We start from the raw sequence: 22,942 nt of genomic DNA, 5'->3' as shown, positions 1-22,942 counted from the left end.
ACGTGGGAACGTTGATATAACCAAACAACCACTACTTTGGTATCTTTATAGGTTGGTCGGAAGAGTCGGAGCCACATAAAACAAATCCTCGTATGAATCAACTTAAGACCAGTCAGTAGTTTGAACTGATCAGACGGTTCTGATAATTCATCTTTTTTTTTTTTTTGTTGTCATCTTAATATGCTTTAAATAGTGCGAGAGATCAAAATTTTGAAAAAGCCTGCTCTTTCGCTCGCTTCTTTAGTTTACCTCAACCTTGATAAACAGGTGCAAACGAAACCAACAACCATGAAATGGATGAAACGATTAGTCCAATCGGGCTCGAACCTCGACACAAACGATTCGTCTGTAAGTTGCATCATTCTTGTTTGAACTTCTACTCCGTTTATTTCAAAAAAACCCTAATTCTGCTCCTGTTATGAGTTGATCTTGTGCTTTCTTCTGAGTCGCATTTGGAGCTTCAATAGTCGCTAGAATTCTAGGGTTCGAGCTTGTTAGTTCTTTCTGGAGCGAGTTTTCAGCCCTTCTTGCTTGAAGTATGTCTTGGGGGATTCCAAATGGAATGCTTATGCTTAAGGCTTCTTGGAAACGACGATGGAATGTCCGTGCTCCTTATATGCATAGATGCCCAGAAGAGGGTTTTGGTAACATGAAGCTTAGAGCGACTTTGTGCAATTGTCTTTTCATAAAGGCATAAAGCGGATGTTACTGGGACGTCAATTGCTTGGTACTGCCCTTTTGCAGTGCTGTCTTCTTGAATTAAAATTAACATCTTTTTCTTGTCTGTCTGGAGAAAAACTGCTGGTGTTTTCTTCAATGTCTTTTTTATTTTTCCTATCGTAGTTCTTATTAATACATGTGAGAAGTGTGAACACCCCTTCCCTTTTTATTCTGATGCAGTTCGGCAGTAAGAGAATAATGGCAGCATATGCCTTTGATGATCACAGGGTAGAACCGTCTCGGCTTCATCCGATTCCGGAACCCAAATTGGATTCTCACCGAGCAGCATCAGCTCAGCAGCATGTTAGAGCCCTCAATGCCCAGTTTGCAAGGTAATGGTCAATCTTTCTACAGAGTGCTTCAACAACCTATTTTTGAAACATATTTTGTTGTTACTTTGCCGTTGCATATGGAGGAATGAAATCATGAGTAGATTACTAGCAAGTCAAATTTTATTTTCTTTAAATCAAATTAGGAGATAATTAACCTTTTAGAATTACATGGTTAAAAATGTGTACAGAAATGTAGACATACATTATTACATATGAATATAAATATAATCATAGATATATACTAGAAAAGACACATGCTTTGGGTGATACTGTAAACTAATGATGCATTTGAGCAGATGTTCTATCTTATCTGTAAAATCTTAACTCAACTAAGCGTTTTACCAACTAAATAGAGTCTGCAATATGGGTTCTGTTCCGCCATTCAACTCTATTTAAGGTCATGTTATTTGTCAAGCATAGGCTATTCATATGTTTTCTCAATGCTTCTTACCAAGTCACTTTTGGTCTACCTGTTTGTCTTTTAACTCTTTCAATGTCAATCATATGACTCCTCCTTACTACTGTACTCAATGGATGCTGTTGCAAAGGCCTGTATCACCGTGAATGACACTCCTTCAACTTATCTTCTGTTGGGGCCACTTCTAGATCACCTTTTTTTTTTAAAATTTCTTGGTTTATCCTGTTTGTTTTTATTGCTTATCCATCTCAACATCCTCATCTCAGCTACAATTATACTAATTATGCATTGTTTCTTTGTCACACAACATTCAGCTGTATACAACATTGTAGGCTTTACATCTGTTCTACAGAAATTCTCTGAGTTTTAATCTTGGATGCGTCTATCACATAACACTTTGAAAGGACCTCTCCACTTCACCCATCCTGCTTTAATTCTATGATGATATGATCTTGTCTTATCAGAAAAAAGTGTAAAATTTTAATTAATTTAAGTCAGTCACAGCATTAATGATGATTTGAATTGATCCTCACTGGAATTTTATTTGAAACTGAAAACAGAGCAATTGTATGTTATGGTAGAAATGCATTTACTAATAAATTTATGGGCGAGAGAATGCTGCCTGGGCCTCTAGAGCCTGCACGTGTGTGCTAGCCAATGGAAGCGCATGTGTAGGCATCAACCTGTGCAGGATTTCCGCCTTTCCATGGGGCAGGGCGGTACTTTCCATGGGGACAGGGCGTTATTGTGTTTACGTGCAGGAGCCACGCTGGCCACGCGACCAAGTAGTATTCTTTTTCTCTAAACTTATAGATACTGTAAATTAGACAGTTAGAGGTATACTAAAATTTAAATTGTTTCCTAATGTTATTCATTGATAAATTTATTTAAATTATAAGATGCTAGTGAATGTTTAGTAAGCTGTACTAACATACTACCAAAGGAACCTACTTATAGGGAAATTGCATTAAAATTGATCATATTTTATTTATTAGTCTGTTCCTTGCTTAAAGTTTTTTAACTATACGGATATTACAATAATCATATGAGTTATGTGTATTCAGTTAATAATCAGTGGTTACATTATAAGAAGGCAAAAAATTATGTACCAACAGTGGTACCACACTGGCATTGGTGCAACCTGCAGCATTGTAGGGTTGCAACTTTGAACAATGGAATCAGTAATGTACTGCTGATACTAAGGATTTAAAATTCGATATTGTAGATAGGATAGGAGACTGCCGATCCGGATCCAATCCTGCTGATACAGCGTGATACTGACCAATTCTGGAGGGGAGAGCGGTGGGATAAGCCTTTGTTGCCTGGATTGGTGCTGGCTGATCCCGATCTGGATCGGCTTATCTGCCTGTGTCAATCCTTTACTCGAATCCATGACTTAGATACACACTGAGGAGAGTGATCAGAAGCGAAAAGTGTTTGCAGTGTGGATAAAATTTATGACAGGATAGTTTTCTACTTTGCCCTGTTTAAATTTTTTTTTTTTTCACTGTTGGAAGTTCTACCTGCAGTGTAAAATTTTTCTCCTGCATTATGGTACTGCCATTGTTACCAGAGTGAAACCCTTATAAGAAAGACACGGTGTCTCTCATGTTAAATGATGAAGTAAAGAAATAAAAAAGTTTGTATAAAACATTTGGGAGAGGGTTCTCTGAACAAGCAGGGTACTCTACACCTCTCACATGATCTTTTTTTTTTTTTCTTTTAAATCATTATTTATCTCTTTTTAAAAAATAATATAATAATTCATTGTGAGAAGGCACAGTGTACACCTTAGGCTCAGAGAGCCTTTTCCCAAAACAATTTTATAAAAACAAGGACCACTACATTGTAAAATTTAATATTGGTTAAAGATATATGACACATGCATCTGATTTTTTAATGGAATTTGCATTGTTCATTGTTCAGAACATAGTTTGTTAAGGTCCAGACTTTAAGAACCCACATGTGAGCTTTGTGTAGCTTGAATTCTTCAGTGTATTTAACTTTTGTGCAGTTCATTGGCATTGGCAGTATGATGATTATTTATGACTTCTCTTTCTTCTGTAAAGAAAAGTTAGTGTGGCCATCAAGTAACAAAAAAGTTTAAAAATCATACTGGTTTGTAAATTATTTGAAAGAAGACAACTCTTTAAAGGAGGTATTGATGTTTAATTAGTTAACTGAAAGCATGCTGGCATTTTCTTTTTATCTTGTCAAATAAGGATCAAACTGTAAATAAGTATTGGACCTTCAGAAACTGTTGAGAGATCAAACTTTTTTTCCCATAACCACAGTAAAGCTTCTTTGTGAGGCTGCATTTGGGGAAAGTATAGATTAATTTAAATAGATGACACTCTTTTAACCTTTAATGACTCAATATCTGAAGTCCACCAACTGAGACAATTTTATCTGAAGTTCTCCATAACGATCTTGACCGATGCTCCATAATCTTCCCTTAAACAATTAAGTTCCAAATTGAAATGAAAACAATTTTATTTCTTCTAAAATTCCTCCATTTTTCCTTATTTTAGTTTGGAAGCAAATTAGAAAATAATGGATCATATCAGAAAATATTCAATGATGGTTTTGGAGTAGGATTGGGTCCCACATGGTTCTGTCTGTTTAGTGGATGACATGTTTTATCCTTCATGTAATACCCCACTGCTACTACTTGAACTGTGGACTTTGTTGTCTTTGATTACTTTTTGTTGGAAGAAAAGAACAAAGGAGAGAAGTAAACTGCAAATCACTTTGAAATAATGGAGTAATCAAACTTAGACAAAGGGTTCAGTTCTTATAAAGTTCAAAAAGACAGTAGTAAGGGTATAACTGGAAGACAAATGTAGAAGGAATGCTGCAAATCTGTCAAAATATTCCAAAAGTCCTTATATGTGTATGGAAAGTTATTACATTTATGGCAATATCCTATGTTGTTCTAATCGGCTAGATTTTCCCTCAATATTTCTTTGAATGCACTTACAGAGGATATATTAATTTCTTGGTCCTCTCACATGCTATGTGCTACTTCCTTTTACTGTTATGAAAATAGTTGGTGTTAATCTTCTATGTTACATACAGTGTAATGAAAATGGCTGTCTCTGCACCCCTCCCTAAAAAAAAGCCTTAATTTCTGTGTTAATGATCCCCCCCTCCTTCTATATGACCAGTTGGGTGCAATATCAGATGCAAAACCACCCAAATGAGCTTTGGGAAGATGGCGTCCAAGATTACTTAGCTCATGCTTCACAAATCATGGTACTATTGATCATTCCTTATGACAAAGGAAGGCCTCATGTATTGCTTGTGCTTATTGAACTGTTAATATTTCTCTGTTATGTACTGTCATTGCTATTGCTACTTGCTAAGTATGCTCAGTCAACTAGTAACAGAAAATGCTAACCTGTTCTACTAACTTATGTTTCTATAGAATTTTATATAAAACGAATATGGAATTTTTTTTGTATTTGATGTTATTTTATTGATGAAACTAATAATGTTGAAGGCATTAGTCTTTATTGTGTATCAGGGCAATAGCATTCGTGAACGCCTTGGCAAGATATCTTGCTTAGTGCTTAAGTTGAACCGCAGGTTGGCACATTGACTATGTCAACTATCAACTCATTAAATCAAAATAACCTGATGTAAATCAGTTGCACTTGGTAGCTCAATCCCAAGACATAAAAAAGGCCAAAATTAGCATCATAGCCTCCTGATTCAGCATGGATTTGAAGGTAAGGTAATTGGAAATCTCCATAGATGGATAGCCAATATAACTCCTCCCATGATGATTGGAAATCTCCTTCCATGCATCATGGGAGGAGTGATGTGCCAGCTCAGCGCAGTTGCAATGGGGAATAATAGTAAGCTCATGTCTGTGGGGTTGCTTTCCATGCAACTTCTTGTTACTATCAATGCTTGTGTTTTAGGTTTGGCATAATTTACGTTTCATATACATTGTCTATTATAATTTTTTTACCTTTTTTTTTTTTTCTACATTCATCAGTTTTTATGTCATAGCTTTTATAGTGCATCAAACTAGGCTTCAAAGTTGTAGCCATTTATTAATGGTTTTCTTGTACTGCTAATCATTCTTAGATTTTTTTTTGGCTGTATATAAACCGGTCCTACTCTACATTACACCACAAAGGGGAGGGAGAGGGGAGGCACCTTTTTGCTCAAAGTGAACGGCTGATCCCTTGACCTCCTGGGACCCTGCAACAACCTGCAAGGGTGCAGACCTAGGAGTTAATTTATATATAAATTATTACTAAGACTCCAAGAGGTTTATGTGTACAGAAATTAATACTACAAAACATTTCATGGCAACGTTTTTTTTAAAACAAAATTTAATTTCCCTGAAGTGTTCCACATTTCACTGATTCCAATTGTAAGATTCTTGTTTCAGCTCTGACTGAATTCACTGAAATTTCAATGTCTAATTCTGTTTAGACTTTCACTTTCACAGTAGTCAGAACTGAATTTGTTTGCAATTATTCCACATCTTATTAGTTCTTTAAATGATCATCTGTTTAATTTTGCTTCCCCAATGAGCTTCTTAGTCGTAGGGTCCCAACTCTTCTATTATCCCACCTCACTTACTATAGCTCCTTGTGGTGTGAAGTGGAAGAAAGAGTGGAGTTTTGACCAGTTAGGGCTTGCTGGGACCTCTTAGACTTTAAGTTTCACATAATCATTAATTAATAATCTATATGCTTTAAATAATTCTTTATTCATTTTTTAGAGGAAAGAGAAAAAATAAATTAAATATTTTCTGTGAGTAGGCGTAGGATGCGCTGGTGGCTCAGATACTGTTTTCCCTAGAAATATATAGGTAATCATGAGGTTACCTGTGGTTGACTTATATGATTGATTTCATGTGCAGAAAAAGTATCTAAAAGGTATATTTTCTTCCTTTCCATCTGATGTGTTTACATAAATACCACTGGACACACTTTTCCCACTTTTGATCCTATCATGTGAGATAGCTAGCTCACCAGCAGGTGATGTAATCACTGCCTAAAATTTATTATATACAGGTCAGATGGAGAGGATCTGTACCTTTTATGCGTCCATTTATTTGTAGTTCTCTTTTCAAAAATGCCTTGGATTAGCCTAATAGAGGTAAAGGGTACTAAATGTATTTCCTTATCTTTGTTGCTTGTTTTGAGTCAGCGAGAATATGTTTTGGAGACTTTTCAGATTGCCTAGTTATTGGGCCTGGTGCATTTGGTAGGAGTTCACTAAGAGTTCTCTCTCTCCCCCCCCCCCCCCTTCTTTCTTCTTATCTTTTCAAGTTATGAAAGGAGCTATTCCAAGACTTTTATGGGTATTAATTGTTTATGGTTGAATGGGCTAGCATCCTTGTTCGTTAAGGAATTTAACAAGGACTACAACATTTGGTATCAAGGAGTATCATCAAGGTGATTTTAATAGATGGGCAATGGGAACATTGAAACAAGGGGCATGGAAACTCAAAAAAATCACTAGGGGCGGTGGTGCTTGGAACTGACAGTTGCACACTTTCTTTTTAAGTTGCTGGTTTTTGCGAATTAAAAATGCAGCATAGCAAGGTCAGCTATCCTATTTTACCAAATTGGTAGGAAGTTAATATGGTTTCATCTTTTTTAGCCTGTCATCCGTCCATAAAATTTTAGCTACATCCACTTTGCATTATAGTCTTTGACAGACTTCTACTACAAGTTTGTCAGTTCTGGGTCTTTCAGTTTCCTTATGATTAGTGGATTTTTCTAGTATTAATTGTTGCTTGTCAATTGTCATTTGGGCCTGTTATGCACTTGGATATTGATTTCTTCAATGCCATCCTGCATCAGTAAAACTTTTGAACTGCCCAGCTTCCAAACTAGTGTTGGACTTTTAATTTTAAAGGCAATGATGAAAGATTAACTCACTGGAATGTGCTTCTTACTAGCTGCTACATATGATCTAAAACACTTTCTGAGTATCCAAGATAAGATCCTAAACATCTAAGTGGGTGTGGTTTTTTGTTTTCTTTTTTTGGGTGAATTGCAAATGAATGATGTTATAATTTAAGAGGTGTATTGAAATGTTTTTGAAAGTTCTGTTAATATGTTGTTGTTTAATGGAATTCTTGCAGACACTGAGGGCTAAATTGAAAGTTGTGTAAATATGTTATTAATTAATGGCGTTCTTTCAGACACTTGGGGCTAATGATAATTCTAGCCATATGTTTGTGATACTCTGTTTGATTTTACCCAGTGATTTCCTTTTCATTTCATTCTTATATTTTTCAATTATTCTCTCATCACAGGAGACGTTCCGTGATGTTGTTGATTGGCTTAAAGCAAATGCTGCAAAAGCAGAAAATGCGTCTTTAGGCTCACCTATCTCTGAGAAAAAGTTGGTACCTGAAGCAAAGAGCATTGAAATAAAACAACTTCAGGAGAAAAGTATATTTGGTTTAGCAGGTCCAACTTTCAAGCAAGCAAATGCTGCAAAAGCAGAAAGTGTGTCTATATGGTCACATATCTCTGAGAAAAAGTCGTTACCGGAACCTAAGAGCAATGAAACAAAAACACTACAGGAGAAAAGTGTATTTGGTTTAGCAGGGGGAACTGCAAATTTTACAAGTTCATGGAACTCTACTGTACTATTCAACAATCAATCTGGTATGTTTTAATTCTATGGACTTGGACAAGCATCACAAATGGTTTTAGAAAGTCACATGCAATACATCAAGATGCCCATTTGCCAAAATTCCCGTAGAGCAGTTCAAATTTAAAGGAAACTTTTTAATGTAAATGATGGAAGCTAGTAAAAAATAACTGAAGTAGTTTGAGAATTCACTGATGCGCAGTTGCATGTTTTATGAATATTTAAGTTTGGGTAGAAAATCACGGTGTTTTTGTTCTTCAACTTTGATGTTACTGGACATAATTTTTATTAATTTTTGTGTATGAATACTGAACATGCTTTTTCCCACTCTTTCAGGGTATCAAAATTCAGTTCCATTAAATTTAGCTACGGATGATCCAGATGGTGGTGAGACTGGGAACTGTTGCCTTTTGTTTGTATAATTGGAAGTTCTATAATTCTGATATTTCATTGAGCATAATTCTTTTTTTGCTTTGCCTCCCCCCCCCCTTCCCCCTTCCCCCTTCCCCCTTCCCCCTTCCCCCTCCCCCTTTTTTTTTTTTTTTCTCTTCGACTTGTGCATACAAATGGTAACATGTATCTTCAATTTTAACTTCATTTTGTGAAATGTTATATACGAGTTATCCAAATTTACTTTTTTATATAAACAAAATGTCCATAAAATTAATGTTCATAATTCGCTGTCATCTGCAGTATGTAAAGGCTGCTCTCACTTGTTCAATATTTCGCTAGCGTTAGATGTTAGGTAGATGAATAGTTGTATACTGGTTGTTGGTAAGCTGAAACCAGAATAGTTCCTGATGTTTTCAACAGTCTGGTTAGGACAAATCCACTAATGTGGACATCAGTAACTCCAAGAACTGTATTTGTGATTGTTCCCAAACTATGCACAATTATACTAGTTATCCTAAATCTCTCTTTCGAGGAGGACAAATAATGTAGTCTTAGAATAGGTGATAATCCTACTAGGAGCCAATTGGAATCAAGCTTTGGTCAAGCCTGCTGTTTAGGGCTGATTAGGGGCTGTTTTAGGGCAAAATTAGGGTTTAGGATGGGAATTTGGGAATGGGGTTTATAGGGTTTTAATCTGCAGGTTTAGAGGGTCATTATGGTATAAAAATATCTGGATTTGGTTAGGTTTCAAAATTCTGCAGATTTAGGGTTAGGGTTCCGGGTTTTTAAAATTAGGAAAATAGCCAAAACTGGGGTTTACAGTAGGATTCAGGGGCAGGGCTTAAGGTCGAGTGTTAGAGGGACTAGGGGGATGGTTCGGCTGCAGCAGGGAGGTTTTCTGATGGCTGAATATGTCCCAGCAGAAAATTAGGGTTTTTTTAGGGTTTAAAGGATAAGAGGGATTTTAGGGTTTGGCTGGATAGAATGGGCAGCAAGTCTGGTCGAGTGGGGGAGATGGTATGGGAAGGCTGTGCTCTGATTTTGGTGTAAAACAGAGGTAGGATGATGGCTGGATAATGCCTAGATGATCTAGGGTTTTGGAAATTCAAATAGAAAAACAAGAGGGATCGAATGGGGGAGGGAAGTAAACTAAAAACAGAAATTTAAATCTCAACTTACTATAGGATTCCACCGGCAGCAAGTTAAGGGATGAAGGATGAAATCACCTTCGAAGAGAGACCCTCCCAGCCATCACGGCGTAAGGAGTCGCAGGATTCCACCCACCCTTCCACCTTGATGTACCCACAAGGATGCAAACACTCTTGAAGAGCAAGGAGCAGCAGCAGCAGAAAACAGTCTTTTAATTCAAATTTCAATTGTGGGGGAGCCTCCCACGATCTCTTATATTTATAATAAGGCCATAGGCCAATTCTTACTACAAATTAAATGCCTCTCCTTCACAAAAACGTGGAAGGGAGAGGTTTAAGTCTAATTAATTACTTAAAATAGTATAATGACTTAACTACCCCTACTAACTTAAAAATAAAAGAATCTAATGACTTAACTACCCCTACTAACTTAAAAATAAAAGAATCTAACTTAGAACAATTAACTTAAGTGAAGATTCCATACTGGCCAATAGGATATAAGAACCTATTAGCCAATAGGAACATTTCACTTAAATTAGACCAATTGAACCAATTGGATGCAACCAATTTAAGCCGGTTCAATCTAAAAAACAGAAAAATAACCAAGTATGGAAAAATAGAAATCCTAGCCTACGGCTCCCTATTTAAACCCTAAGTTTAGGGTTTCTTCTTCTTCTTCTTCCTTCTTGGAGCTGTATCAACAAATATGTAATTTTTATCCCCACCAATATAAATTTCTAGGATGGGGGAATTTATGAAGTTGAATTAATTAGGACTTTGTATTATATTTCTTGAGCTTGAAGAAGGTGGTGGTGCAGCGGGAAGAAGAGGTTCGTGGAAGTCACTTGCTTCCTCTGCTTTGCCTGTAGTTTAAAGGAGAATACCCCTTGTCTGTTTTTTATCCTCTCCCCCCCCCCCCCCCAGCAAGAAAATGAAATGGGAGGTTCTCTTTTGGCATTGCTCTCCTTCCTCCCTGAGCTTTGAACAATATGGTGTGAGAACTCTAGTTGTTCGAAATTCGAATCTCTTGTAAATTCTATATGGGTTTGTATTGTTTTGGGCAGAGTTTGACAATATACAGCGAAGTTGAAGTTAGCAGGAAGTTATTTTTCTGAAACAGTCGTATAATGGTTTCGGTGCCAGTAGAAACGTGATTTAGATTAAAGTTCAAGTGAAACAAGTAAACTTTTTCAACAATGGGGATAACCTTATTTAATAAAGTAATAGAGTTTCACACCTTAGGAAACCTAGTTAGGTCCTTGGGATTTGGGAAAGTCTTAGGTCAATGATGTTATAACTTATAACCTTAGAGTTGCTGCTGTAGGAATCAATCTCATTTTTTTTCTTGTTAGTCCTGCATTTGTTTGTCAAGGCATAAGGCCCAATCAATCAATTATATGATAAGTATGTTCATTTCCTATAATATCCAACCACTAATCTGGACATATTGAGCCTAATTGGTTTAAATAACATTCTCATATTTTATGAATAAAATTCCCAAGCCATATTGACCCTAATTGGTTTAAATAACCTTCTCATGTTTATGAATAAAATTCCCAAGATAAAGTTTAGAATATCAATTTACTGCTCAGTGGCATACTGAATGCTCTTCTTTTGGATTACCAGAAAATGATATGGAGCAGCCAAGCAGCCCATCTGTGAAGAAGACTGAGGAGAAGGGTATTGTTGTAGTACATGAAGTTAAATGCAAACTATATGCAAAGGTACTTCTGCTTGTTTGAATTCTCGTTACTGTATTTTTAATTGGTGTCCATGTATCTTTCACTTGGCTGGTAGTAGTTATGCCACATGCTGTTGTTTTGTTGAGTAAATCCATAATTATTTCTTCTTTATGTTTTCTAGTGTCACGTATCCACCGGAAAAATAAAAATAAAAGGTACTTGTGTGCAGAAAAAAGAAAGATGTCTTATTCTTGAACTGCAACACTTGGGAAAAAGGGTTTTCTAGATTCAATTCCCTCTGGACTTGCTTTCTGTTCAATCCTTTATTTGAGGTTCATTTGGCAGACCTAGTTGACCTTCTCTTTTCTCCCCTTTCCTTTCTCTCCTTGTCAATAAAGGGCTTTAGTTTAAAGAAAAAAAGGGCGTACCCAGTGCAAAAGGCTCCCCCCACTGCAGGATCTAGGGAGGGTCATAATGTACACTGCCTTACCCCACTTCCCGGAGAGGCTGTTTCCCTACTCGAACCTGCGACCACTTGGTCCCAATGAAGCAACCTTACTGGTGAGCCGAGGTCCGCCCTCGAAAGAAGGCCTTTAGTATTATCCCAAAATATCAGATGTATCCATAGAGTAGATATGGAGCTTGGACCCAATCATCTATGCAACTTCTATGTTCCACTTTTCACATATGGGTCATAGTTTTCTGAACTTAACTGTTCTGCATACAATAGAAGTAATTCAATGCAAAGAAGTCGACACAGTGGTAGAGTTGAGTGGTATTTTTTTTTTTTTTTGGGTGTATAAATGAATTCATTACCAAGGAAAAGAGAAACAAGGGCCCCCTTAGGGGGAAAACAACAGCCAACGGCTAAAGAAAATCAGCTAGGGCCAGCTGAAGAAGAGAAAGAAACATTTGGGACACCCCAGGAGACAACAATTAGCCTGTTCCTTGGGATGTCAGAACAAAAGGAGGGAGGAGCTGACAAAAGTTTGGAGGAGATTTCAAAGGAAATGGAGTACCAAATCTGTTGATAAGAACGAGAATTGGAGGTCCATTTCCTAATATTTCGCTCCATCCAAATGTGATTTAGCGCAGCACAGAAAGCCATCTTCCCCACAGTGTCACAAATAGAAGCCCCTCCGAAAGTCATATCTATCCAAATCCATTCTCTAGAGAAAGGGAGAATTCTTCTCTGGGTGGGCCAGCACTTAGCTAGAATACCTTACCAAATGGCTTTGGAGGTCGGGCATTCAAAGAAAAGATGATCCGAGTCTTCCAAGTTGTTCCAACAAAGGCAGCAAGCATTGGGAACTTGTATGTGATGCCTGCGGAGGAAAGCAAGGGTAGGAAGACAGTTGTTGAAGACTCTCCAAGCAGTGAAGGAATGGCGCGGAATATGATGCTTGAACCAGAGGAGCTTCCTCCAACCAACCAAAGGGCCTTTGGATCGGATAAGATTCCAAGCTGCCTTGGAGGAGAAATTCAGCGAACCATCAGCTGTCCAGGAGACACAGTCACCTCTAGAAGGCAGTCTTCTTTGGATGGGCAGAAGGTCATTCCAAAGAGGAGACAGAGACTGGGAGGAGGAAGGGGGAGGAGCACACTCATTGAGATGAAGGATGTCCGCAACAAGAGCCATTCTGTGAAGGCCTGAAGCATAGATCGTCCTTGGTGTGACAAGGTGCAAAAGGATCCCTTTAGGGTGCCAGTGATCCAGCCAAAGGGAGGTAGAGAGGCTGTCTCTAATGCGGGAGTGGATATAGGGGAGAGCAAGGTGGCGGTACTCCAGGATCTTGCGCCAAACCCAAGAAGCATCAGTAGAGATGGAAGCAGTCCAGATGGAGTCTTGCCAAAGAATCCTCGAATAAATCCAACCAACCCAAATGCTCTTCTGTTTAGAAGCAATCCTCCAGATCAGCTTGATAATACCAGCCTTGTTGACTTCTTTAATTCTTCTTATGCCCAGCCCTCCCTCCATTTTTGGGAGACACACAGAAGCCCAAGAGGTGGGGTGGAGAAACCTGGATGTCTCAGCTCCCTTCCAAAGAAAAGAAGCACGCAAAGATTCTATGGACTTGATGGTAGCTTGCGGGAGACCAAAGATTCCAGACCAATTGATATAGGAGGCTTCCAAGACAGATCTGATAAGGACCAGCCTACCCGCATAAGATATGAGCTTGCCTTTCCACAATTGCAGTCTTTTTCTCATGAGGTCCAGCATGGGGGTGCAATGGTGAGCAGTCAATCTAGCCGGAATCAAAGGAAGGCCCAGGTACTTGATAGGAAAGAGCCCCTCTTGGAAGCCTGATTTGACAAGGAAGTCCCCTTTGTGAAGATTTGGAAGACCCGCAAAGAAGATAAGGGACTTGGAGGGGTTGATGCGCAGACCTGAAAGCTCATGAAATTGCTGCAGGCAAAGCATAATACACTCGAGAGAAGCAATGGAAGCCTTTGAGAAAATCATCAAGTCATCAGCAAAAGCAAGATGGGTGAGCTTTAGAGCTTTGCACTTCGGAATAGGGGGAATAAGGCTGTTGATCGTACATGTCTGAATTTGCCTAGAGAGAACTTCCAAGGCCAAAGTGAACAAGTAAGGAGAAAGGGGACACCCTTGCCGAATCCCAACAGAAGCTCCAAAATAACCCGCAGGACTGTCGTTGATAAGGACCGAGAACTTTGGGGAGGAGATGCAACAACTGATCCAGTGAACAAAGGGGATAGGGAACCCCATCTTGAGCATGACTTGAGAGATATAATCCCACCTTAAGGAATCAAAGGCCTTGTGAATGTCGATCTTGAGAAGGATAGCTGGCCCATGGTTTTTCCTGTCAAATCCTCTGACTATGTCATTACAGAGCAAAATGTTGTCAGAGATGTTTCTTCCTGGGATGAAAGCAGATTGGTTGTCACTGACCAACAGGTCCACAACAGTCTTGAGTCTTCTGGCTAGGATCTTAGCAATTAATTTGTAGAGGATATTGCATAAGGCTATGGGCCTGAAGTCATTCATAGCTGAAGCACCATCCTTTTTGGGGATGAGGCACAGGAAAGTATGGTTGACCCCATTGATCTGGGTGGGATTGTAGAAGAAGCTTTCAATGGCTGTAATGAGATCCAATTTGATGATGTCCCAGGTCGAGAGGAAGAACCCCATGCTAAAGCCATCTGGCCCAGGAGCACCAGACACTTTAAGGGAATGAATATCTGCCAAGATCTCATCTTCTTTGGGGATGGAGCTAAGGATATCTATGTGACTGGGAGGAAGGAACTTGTTGAGTAAATGGCTGGGCAGAGGAGTATCTCCCATCGAGGGGGCATTGAAGATGCCCTTGAAGTGCTGAACAGCCAGGTCCTTTATATCCTTGACAGTTGTAGCAAGATAACCATCATTGGAAGTGAGTTGAGTGATGGAGTTTGCATTGACATTGGCCTTGAAAGAACGATGGAAGAAAGCAGTATTTGAATCCCCCAAATCAAGCCATTTGATCCTTGACTTTTGCTTGAGGAAGCTCTCTTCCTGTGAGAGCAAAGAAGTAAGTTCAGCAGAAATAGTCTTCTCAGCTTCAGCCAAAGGAACATTGTGCAAATCTGCCTGCAGCTGAATCTGAACAGTGGCCAATCTCTCTTTGCACTCAGTAACTTGGAGAGAGATATCCCCAAAGGTGCTTCTATTCGAAAGCTTGAGAGCTTCCTTGACATTACAGAGTTTTCTGGAGAAGGCTATAAGGGGAGAGGAGAAAGCCAGCACAGGTTTGGACCAAGCATTCAGAACCGTGGGAAGGAAGGTTGAGTGAGAAGACCACATGTCAAAATACTTGAAGGGTTTGGGGCCAAAGGAGATGTAAGGCTGGATGGGAAGGGATATAGGGGAATGGTCAGAAATGCCTGGACTATCAAAAGAAGCCTGGGAGGAAGGGAAGGAGGTGAGCCAGGCTTCGTTGACTATGACTTGGTCTAGCTTGCAACTGATACGGTGGCATCCAGATCTTTTGTTGCTCCAAGTAAGGGGAAAGCCTGTCCACCGAAGATCATTGACCCCAATGTCATCAATACAAGAGTTGAAACTGTCCATAGCCTCCAAGTTGAGATGATTGCCACCTTGTTTTCATGACTGAAGCGGATGACATTGAAGTCACCCCCCAGGCCCCAAGGAAGAACACCAATACTGCTGGCAGTGGCATGCAGGTCATCCCAGAGAAGAGTTCTTTGTATGGGGCAGTTGAGAGCATAAATGGCAGTGAAGAGAAAGGAGTCAAGGCCTAAAGGATCAGAGAATTTAAGGTGGAGAAATTGGGAGGAAGAGGAAAGAAGGGAGATGGAAATTTTTCTAGGGTCCCAAATGACCCAGATACGGCCATTCGGATGGGAGGAATAGTTAGAAAGGAGGGACCAGCCAGGGGCGATGGACAAGAGGATATTTACAGAATTTTGCTCCTTGATATGAGTTTCAAGGAGACAGTAGAAGACAAAGCGAGAGGAGCGAATTTTGGAGCGAACAGTGGCTTGTTTCGAGGCAGAGTTTAGGCCTCAAGAATTCCAAATCAGGCCTTGGATCATTGAGGAAAGGGGAGAAGGGGCAGGGGGGACTCCAGGAGTCTAGCCATAACCGATCGAGATCTGGTAGCACTTCGATGCCTCCGTTTGTAGGAGCAGAGGCGAGAGGAATTGCAGGAGGTGCAATGGGGTAAAACAGCAGGTGTGCCGGGTGAAGGGGATGAAGAAACTGGGTTTTGGGCCAGGGATGGGTAGAAAGGCAAATCCGACCCAAGGGCAGGGGGGATAAGTGATGGGTTGAAGCAGTGGCTGGACCAAGAACCGAAGGGTTTAAGTTTGAATGGGCCGAGCCAACAAGGACATCGCACAACTGGCCCAAAGCAGTGACATCAGCTGGAGTGGGCCCCAAGGATGACGCAGGAAGGAAGCCTGACGAGGCGTTTATCTCTAAAAGCCCAAGGAGGGACAAGGCTCAAGATAAAGACAAGGTAGCAGGAGACGGCAAAGGAAGGCTTTCCAGGGTTGGCAGCGATGGCAGGTCTGTGGGAGAGCTGGAAATGGGAATTTCAGAGTCATGGGCCTCCGACATCCCTGGACCTCTCTGCGAGGCAAGACATCAAAGTGGAGCTTTCGGGGCAATCAAGAGCTTCGTGTCGTCGCCATCAGCCAAAAGGCTGAATCTGTCTTGAGTCGAGCAACCTGGTCAACGATACCTTCCTTTTGCATCGCCGGAGTTTGGTGAGAGCTCAAGAGGGTTCCGGTGACCAGATCTGTGCCTTCTTCTACCCCTGGACTGCGACGATGACGGAGAGAGCTTTGGTGCGGAGGATCAACTCGACAAGAGCGAATGAGAGACACCCTCCGGAAAGGACCTTCGACGTCCCAGGCAAAGCAACGGCAGCATCCGAAATAGCAGAGGGCTCAACCGAAGGAGGGGAGCAAAACTTGGAGTCGTGGCCGAAGATTTTGCAGACCGAACAATGGGGTGGTTTCCAGTCGTAGTGAATTTCTTGCTCAAAGGAGTAGTCTTCTCCTTCTTTGACCGTGATGAAAGAAGAGGGAAGATCATCATGCGCAGAGTCGCAGACACTTCCACACAGAGTCTGGCATAAGCCAGCCGGTCCTTGCGCCTTGTCCTTACATCGGAAAATAAAGGTTTGCCCAAGACAGAGCCCAGGGAACTGAGTCCATCAATGCACCAGTAATGAAGCGGCAGTCTAGGCAAAGAGATCCAAAGCGGAATCGTAGAAAGGTCCAGACGCCGGAGCTGGAGGTGAGGATGCCACTGCCGGAGAAAAATTGGCTTCTTACCTATCAGCCAGGGGCCACCTTCTAAGGCTCGAAGCTTGTCTGTGTCAGAGGAGAACTTAAAGAGGAAGAAGCCATTGTCAAGCATAGAAACGTCCAGGGATCCTTGGGGTCTCCACTGCTTGGAGAGGGATGCCTTGATGATATGGAAAGGTGGACAAGAGCCAAGGAAATTTCCCACCAGGCTATTCTCCCAGAGTTTAACTTCAAAATCCAGCACTACAGCAGGGCAAACGGCCACCTTGGTCGAACCATCCAAGGCAGGGGAAACAAAGTGTAGGGGAAGGCCATCAGGGCATGAAGCAGAGACAGGATTAAAGAGGGAAGACCAAGGGGCAATGGAGGGGGGATGGGAGGCAGGGGAGGAGGGGCCAGGAGAATGAACAGCGTTGCCGGAGGGGGAGGCCATCAAGCTTCTCTGTAGTTAACACCATGGAAATTGAAGAACTATCTTTTTCCCCTGGTTGATGATCTTGGAAACATTTTCTATGAAGGACACCTCGAGTGGTATTTGTTGTTTCTAATAGATTTGGCATATCGAACTCAAAACTGTTAAAGAAAAGAGAAATGAATAAGTACAGCAGTAGCACTTAGTAACAAACGAGGCTTTGTATGTTGGCTTCAACCAATCTAGATCTCAGTACTTCACATAGCACTTGCCATTAAGGAAAGCAAGGAGAGTAGTAACTTTATTAAAAGGGGCAGTGGGGTAAACTTTCAATTCCCTTTGAAAGACACCCCTAGACGTGATCTCAGTAGTCAGTTCATTTGAGTTTCCTAATACCAATCTCATTGCTACTTGGGAAAGTAACAAAGAAACTAGAAATCATCCTACTGCTCATAGTTGTCAAGGCTTCCCCAAGGCATTGCTGGGTGCTGCCTTGGCATCCAATCGTTTTTTCTACCCCTGTGCTTGTGAATGCTTTATATTTGCACGCCTTATTTTTTTTTTTAAATTATATATTTGATGCCTTTTCCAATGCTTTCATTGGACTGTAAATTGTCTAGATACACTGTCATGTATAGAATCATGAACGTGTATTTAAAAAAAATAATTAAATACCCTTTCTAGCTTTTTGATTGGATTGTATAATTTATTTAGTTTCACTATCATGCACTTAATCATACATATGTATAAAACAAATAAACACACACACAAATGTAAGAGATTGAATCGAAGAGAGAGATCTCGAAGAAGATGAAGGAACTCGCTGCAGCTGCTGCTGACGCCTCTGCTGCGAACAGGTAAGTGACTTCCTCCTCCTCTTCTACCTCTTTTCCTTCTGTTTCTGGTTTCTTTTCTTGTTTTCTACTTCTTCCCTATGCTTGGGTGGCTCCATCTGACAGCACCCTGGCACTCCTCCCTGAAACCCCCTCTCTCTCTCTCTCTCTCTTCCATCTCCTCCTTGAAACACTCTCTGCCCTGTGTTTTTTTTTTTTAATTCTTCTTATTCTTCTTCACTTCTCTGTTCCCTCTTCTGTGCTTTTTTTTTTTCTGTTCCATCTTCTGGATTTTTTCTCTGTTCCGTGTTTTTCCCTCTTTTTTTTTTTCTACTGCACTGCTTAGCTAACTCCGGTTCCTTCTTTCTTGTTTTTTCCTCCCCTTCTTTTTCTCCTCCTCTGGGTCCTGCCAAGGAGGTTTTTTTTCCCTTGTTTTTTTCTACTGCTGTTTCTTCTTTTTCTTCTTGATTATTTGTTATTCATTACTCCATTTAACAGTCCTTTGCATTTGAAATTTACATTAACATATCCTTCCTGTTTGATTATTTATGGTTCCAAGCAATGAATCAAAAGAGTAGGAAAAGTTTAAAAAAAGGTTGAAGTCTGAAATCAGAACATATGTAGAAATCATATACGATGTATCAAACTTTGATTCTTTCTTGTAATTAAATATTCAATAGGTTGAAGTCTGAATTCTGAAAAGAGTTTTCAAACTTTATTAGTTTATTTGCTGTTTTGCAATTTGCATTCTCACTGGCATAAACTTGCTGTTAGAATACATGTTCAGGAAGCAGCTCTCCGCGAAGCGGGGGGTAAGGCTACGTACATTATGACCCTCCCTTACTAAGTGGTGGCAGCCTATGTTGAGAGTGCTGGAATGATATTGATTACCCTTCTCATTCTTGATTTCAACTTAAGAAACTATTAGTTAGCTGTTAGCATATATTGATTGAGTTTTCTGTTGTTGTAATGGGCTCTGTTAATTTATTCGTGTATGTGTAGCTTACTAGTTTTATTGGGCTGGTAAATTGTTTATAAATCATACTTTCTGAAAACTTTTGTTTTGTTTTGTTAATTGCGAAGTATTGTGTTTGTGACTGTGTAGTTTATATCTAGTATAGCATATTTATATCATTGCTACACTTGGTATAATGGATAGTTGGATACATAAAAGGATAAAAATTAATAGGGCGCCTAGACAACGCCTAGGCAGGCGCTTTCGCTCAGGCGACCCTCCAATGCCTTGTGTTGCCTAGGTGCCGTGACTGCTATACTACTGCTGAACTCATCCTACTTATTGATTCTTAATTTTTTTTTTAAATGCTTCTAATTGCTAATAGGGAAAATGATCCGAAAACCAGCAGTGTCATGCGCCCTCTCACTCTCTCTCCTATCTGACAGTGTGGGGCCTCCTGTTGACGAACCATGCAGCACCCTCTCCCGTTCCCCCATTGACTCGGCCTGGTGATCCCCTGCCCTTACTAATAGTTGCCATAATAGATCCTTACTGATATTTACCATTATAGATATGCCTCTACAGAAGGAAAAAAGTAGGAAAACCGCCTAAAATTAAAGACAGACTGAGTAGTAGCCTATACACCTGTAGCGGCATGGCTCTTAAATTATTTTGCATCTATGACTTTTTCTGAGGGCGGGCTTCTATCTGCTTTACCTTTTCTTAGGCATCTATGAGGTGCACACAGTATGTAAATCAACTTGAGTGTTTGCTGATCTTTAACTTCATGGATGATGGCGTTCAGGTTAATTTTTTATTTTCCAGGTTTATTTTTGTTGCAATAGTATTGCTTATGCTGGGTAGTGATCCTTAGTATTTTGGGTTCGCTGTTGACATTTCCTATGTCACTATCATGATTTTGCAAATGACAAGTTACAGATGTCAATTTGCTTATGTGGCTGGTTGCTTATTATTCATGCAAAAGATAGATCCAGTGAATAACCTTGCTTCTTTTCATTTATCCAGTCAACTGATCCTGTTGATAAAGATGCCTGGAAAGATAAAGGCATGGGTCAGCTTTCCATTAAATGCCAAGAGGGTGCAAGCAAAGCTACAAAAGAATCCAAACCTATCATTATTGTTCGGAATGATGTATGTTTTCTTTCTGACTTAATTTGATTATGCTGATTATTTGAAAACTTGATTGTACATTGAAACTTCAGATATTCTTGTGCTCTTATTTTTTGTCTTGTCTGGAATTGTAAATTACTATATACAGATCATTTCATAACCATGTACCACTGGGGAAAAGAATATTCATGCATGTAACCCAAAACACTTGTACTTAAGCCTCTTTGTGAAAGAGAAGATGCAAAACACATTAGTGGGCTCTTGTTTTACGAGGAGTGTGGCTGATTTTGACAGGGACTTCATATCATTGGGGGCGGGGTTAATGAGATAACATACACAGTTGTATCAATAAGAGCACTAAACCATGAGCCCCTGATCCAATTGATTGATGTATTCTATTTCATTTATCACTTTTTGTCTTTAAAGTCAGTGACCCAACCTCCAAAAGGAGGGGGGGGGGGGTGACAAGGGATAAAGAGGACCATCTTCAGCCTGGATTTTCTTGGTTCATAGGCATAGGTCATTTGGATAATGTTATTCTGTTTCCATTGCTTATTCTTGGTCCAATGTCAGCGAGTCTGTTCAAAACAGTTATTAATCTGAAACCTAAATTCTACTACCAAATTGTCACGAAAAATTCTTCAATTTGGCTGTTCTAAGTACTAAATACAGCACTGATGTATTGCCGTAAAACTGTGACAACTGTTTTGGCACTTCAAGATATTTTAGCTGAAGGAGGTCGTGTTCATGATATTTAATTTTATTTTTTAATGGTAAAGGAAGTTCTTGTGCACAAACCCTGCATCCACTGCCCCCAGATGAGAGAAAAAAGAGGAGCACTCCCCTTTGGTAAAGCATTCTCATGTTGATAGGACCCATCCGATAATTTGAGAGTTGGGCTCCAATCTGTTGGAAAGAATATTTTATAGTGGTTATGCACAATAGTTTAGAGAGATAAGTGGAAACTTTTGCGCTCTCTTGTAGTTTGTCTATATTGTTGTTCTGGAAGCCATTTCATGTGACTTTCTGAATATAGCACCCTTATGTATATAGTTATATACCAGCACCATCTTGAGAGTTCCTCTTCAAATTTTGAGCCATACAATTTGTATCTCAATGACATTAATTGATTGCAGGTTGGCAAGGTGTTGCTCAATGCTCTATTGTATCCAGGCATCAAAACAAACTTGCAGAAGAACTCTATCATTGCAATATTCCACACCTTGGTAATCCATCTTCAAGCTGATAGTTGCAATATTTTTTGTCTGGGTTGGTAGTGATTTAAAGCTTATTTTTACTGAATTAGAGTCCATATTTCACCTAGAAGTACTATCCAATTTCTGTTGGGATGTACTACGAATGGGTTTCATATGCATTAGTGGAGGGTGACCGATGGTTTCTTTGGGCCTCCTCCGATAAAAATAATTTTTCTGGAGTCATTTTTTTATTTTTTTAATTTTTTGCATTTTATTTTGGCATGTTTTTCATGGCCTCGCGGCTGTCTTTCTCTACTGTTACAGGATGAGAATGGTGGAAGCAATGGTGGCAACGATGCTGTTATGGCACGTACCTACTCAATAAGGACAAAAACAGAGGAAGAGAGGAATAAGCTGGCAGCAGCAATTCAAGAATATGCTCCAGCATCTTGAAATCAATAAAGTGGCATCGTCAAAATTTCAGCTATGAGAAATGCTATGATTTATTCCTTGGTAAATCCTTGTTTCTTTTCTTGCCAATTTTGTAAGGGGGTAGCTTGTTGCAAACTGAGCATCTATCCTAGAGCCCCAAAGTGGGGTATAATCTTTGTAAGTGAATCATGGTGCATATACGAGGCTGCTGTACTTGTAATATAATAGAGGGAATGAAGGTAGATGAGAATGTACAATTCCAAAACCAATTTTAGAATGATCTATGAATTTGCTTTGATTGTATGAGTCAATCAAAGGTTTTCTAGGCATGCTCCCTTGGAGAAGATTTCATACAGGCAGTTAAACAGGATCATTGAGCCATATGAACTGGTCAAGTGTCATATTTTGTGTCAAATTTAGTTTATGTTCAGTTCTGGCTACAATTTGCTTGATTTTGGAGCTCGAAGTCTAGAGTTGGACCCAAAATTGCGGCTTCAGGCCTGTTCTGCCAGTGTCAGTTGTTTTGTGAAGAACTCTTAAGAGTGCAAAATCCAAATCTTGGTCTATTCTATGCACAAAGTCATTTGTAGTGTGTTTATTTGGAAAGGTCAAATTAGTCTTTTTAATTTAACAAAGTTGAGCAGAGGATGAATGGATACTCTAGGCTCCAGGTGGAAGGAAATGGAAGTAAAATCAGTTTTGAAGTGAAAAGGGAAAATTTTATAATCTTGATTTTTAAAATCAAAGGGATTTGGTTGCAAAAGTAAAATTTAAATTCCAGATTTTGAATGTTTTTGGAGTATTTTTTTGGTCAGGAATATTTTGAAGTTAGCTACACAATCATGTAAAGTAATGATCAATTCTTAAATCATCGGGTGA

General features: G+C 39.7%; 1 protein-coding gene across 1 annotated transcript; it reads left to right on the top strand.

Annotated features, from left to right (window-relative positions):
- Window positions 1-538: 538 nt before the first annotated feature.
- Window positions 539-22,359, top strand: LOC122666011. The gene is made up of 9 exons (XM_043862127.1): window positions 539-691; window positions 844-1,052; window positions 4,638-4,725; window positions 7,760-8,117; window positions 8,407-8,490; window positions 11,271-11,368; window positions 20,331-20,456; window positions 21,572-21,661; window positions 21,956-22,359. The coding sequence occupies exons 1-9, from the start codon at window positions 539-541 to the stop codon at window positions 22,082-22,084; spliced, it is 1,335 nt and encodes a 444-aa protein (XP_043718062.1). The 3' UTR covers window positions 22,085-22,359.
- Window positions 22,360-22,942: the final 583 nt, after the last annotated feature.

The sequence above is a fragment of the Telopea speciosissima genome, chromosome 6, assembly GCF_018873765.1.
Source record: "Telopea speciosissima isolate NSW1024214 ecotype Mountain lineage chromosome 6, Tspe_v1, whole genome shotgun sequence".
Classification (NCBI taxonomy): Eukaryota; Viridiplantae; Streptophyta; class Magnoliopsida; order Proteales; family Proteaceae; genus Telopea; species Telopea speciosissima.
The sequence above is the reverse complement of the archived record's forward strand: the minus strand, read 5'-3'. Positions and strand labels throughout refer to the sequence as shown.

Bases quoted from the DNA above. Each gene is read 5' to 3' on its own strand.
- LOC122666011 (XM_043862127.1), top strand. From the start codon at position 539: ATGTCTTGGGGGATTCCAAATGGAATGCTTATGCTTAAGGCTTCTTGG. The intron at 692-843 runs GCATAAAGCGGA...TTCCTATCGTAG, and splicing joins GCAATTGTCTTTTCATAAAG to TTCTTATTAATACATGTGAG. The intron at 8,491-11,270 runs GTGAGACTGGGA...TTGGATTACCAG, and splicing joins TACGGATGATCCAGATGGTG to AAAATGATATGGAGCAGCCA.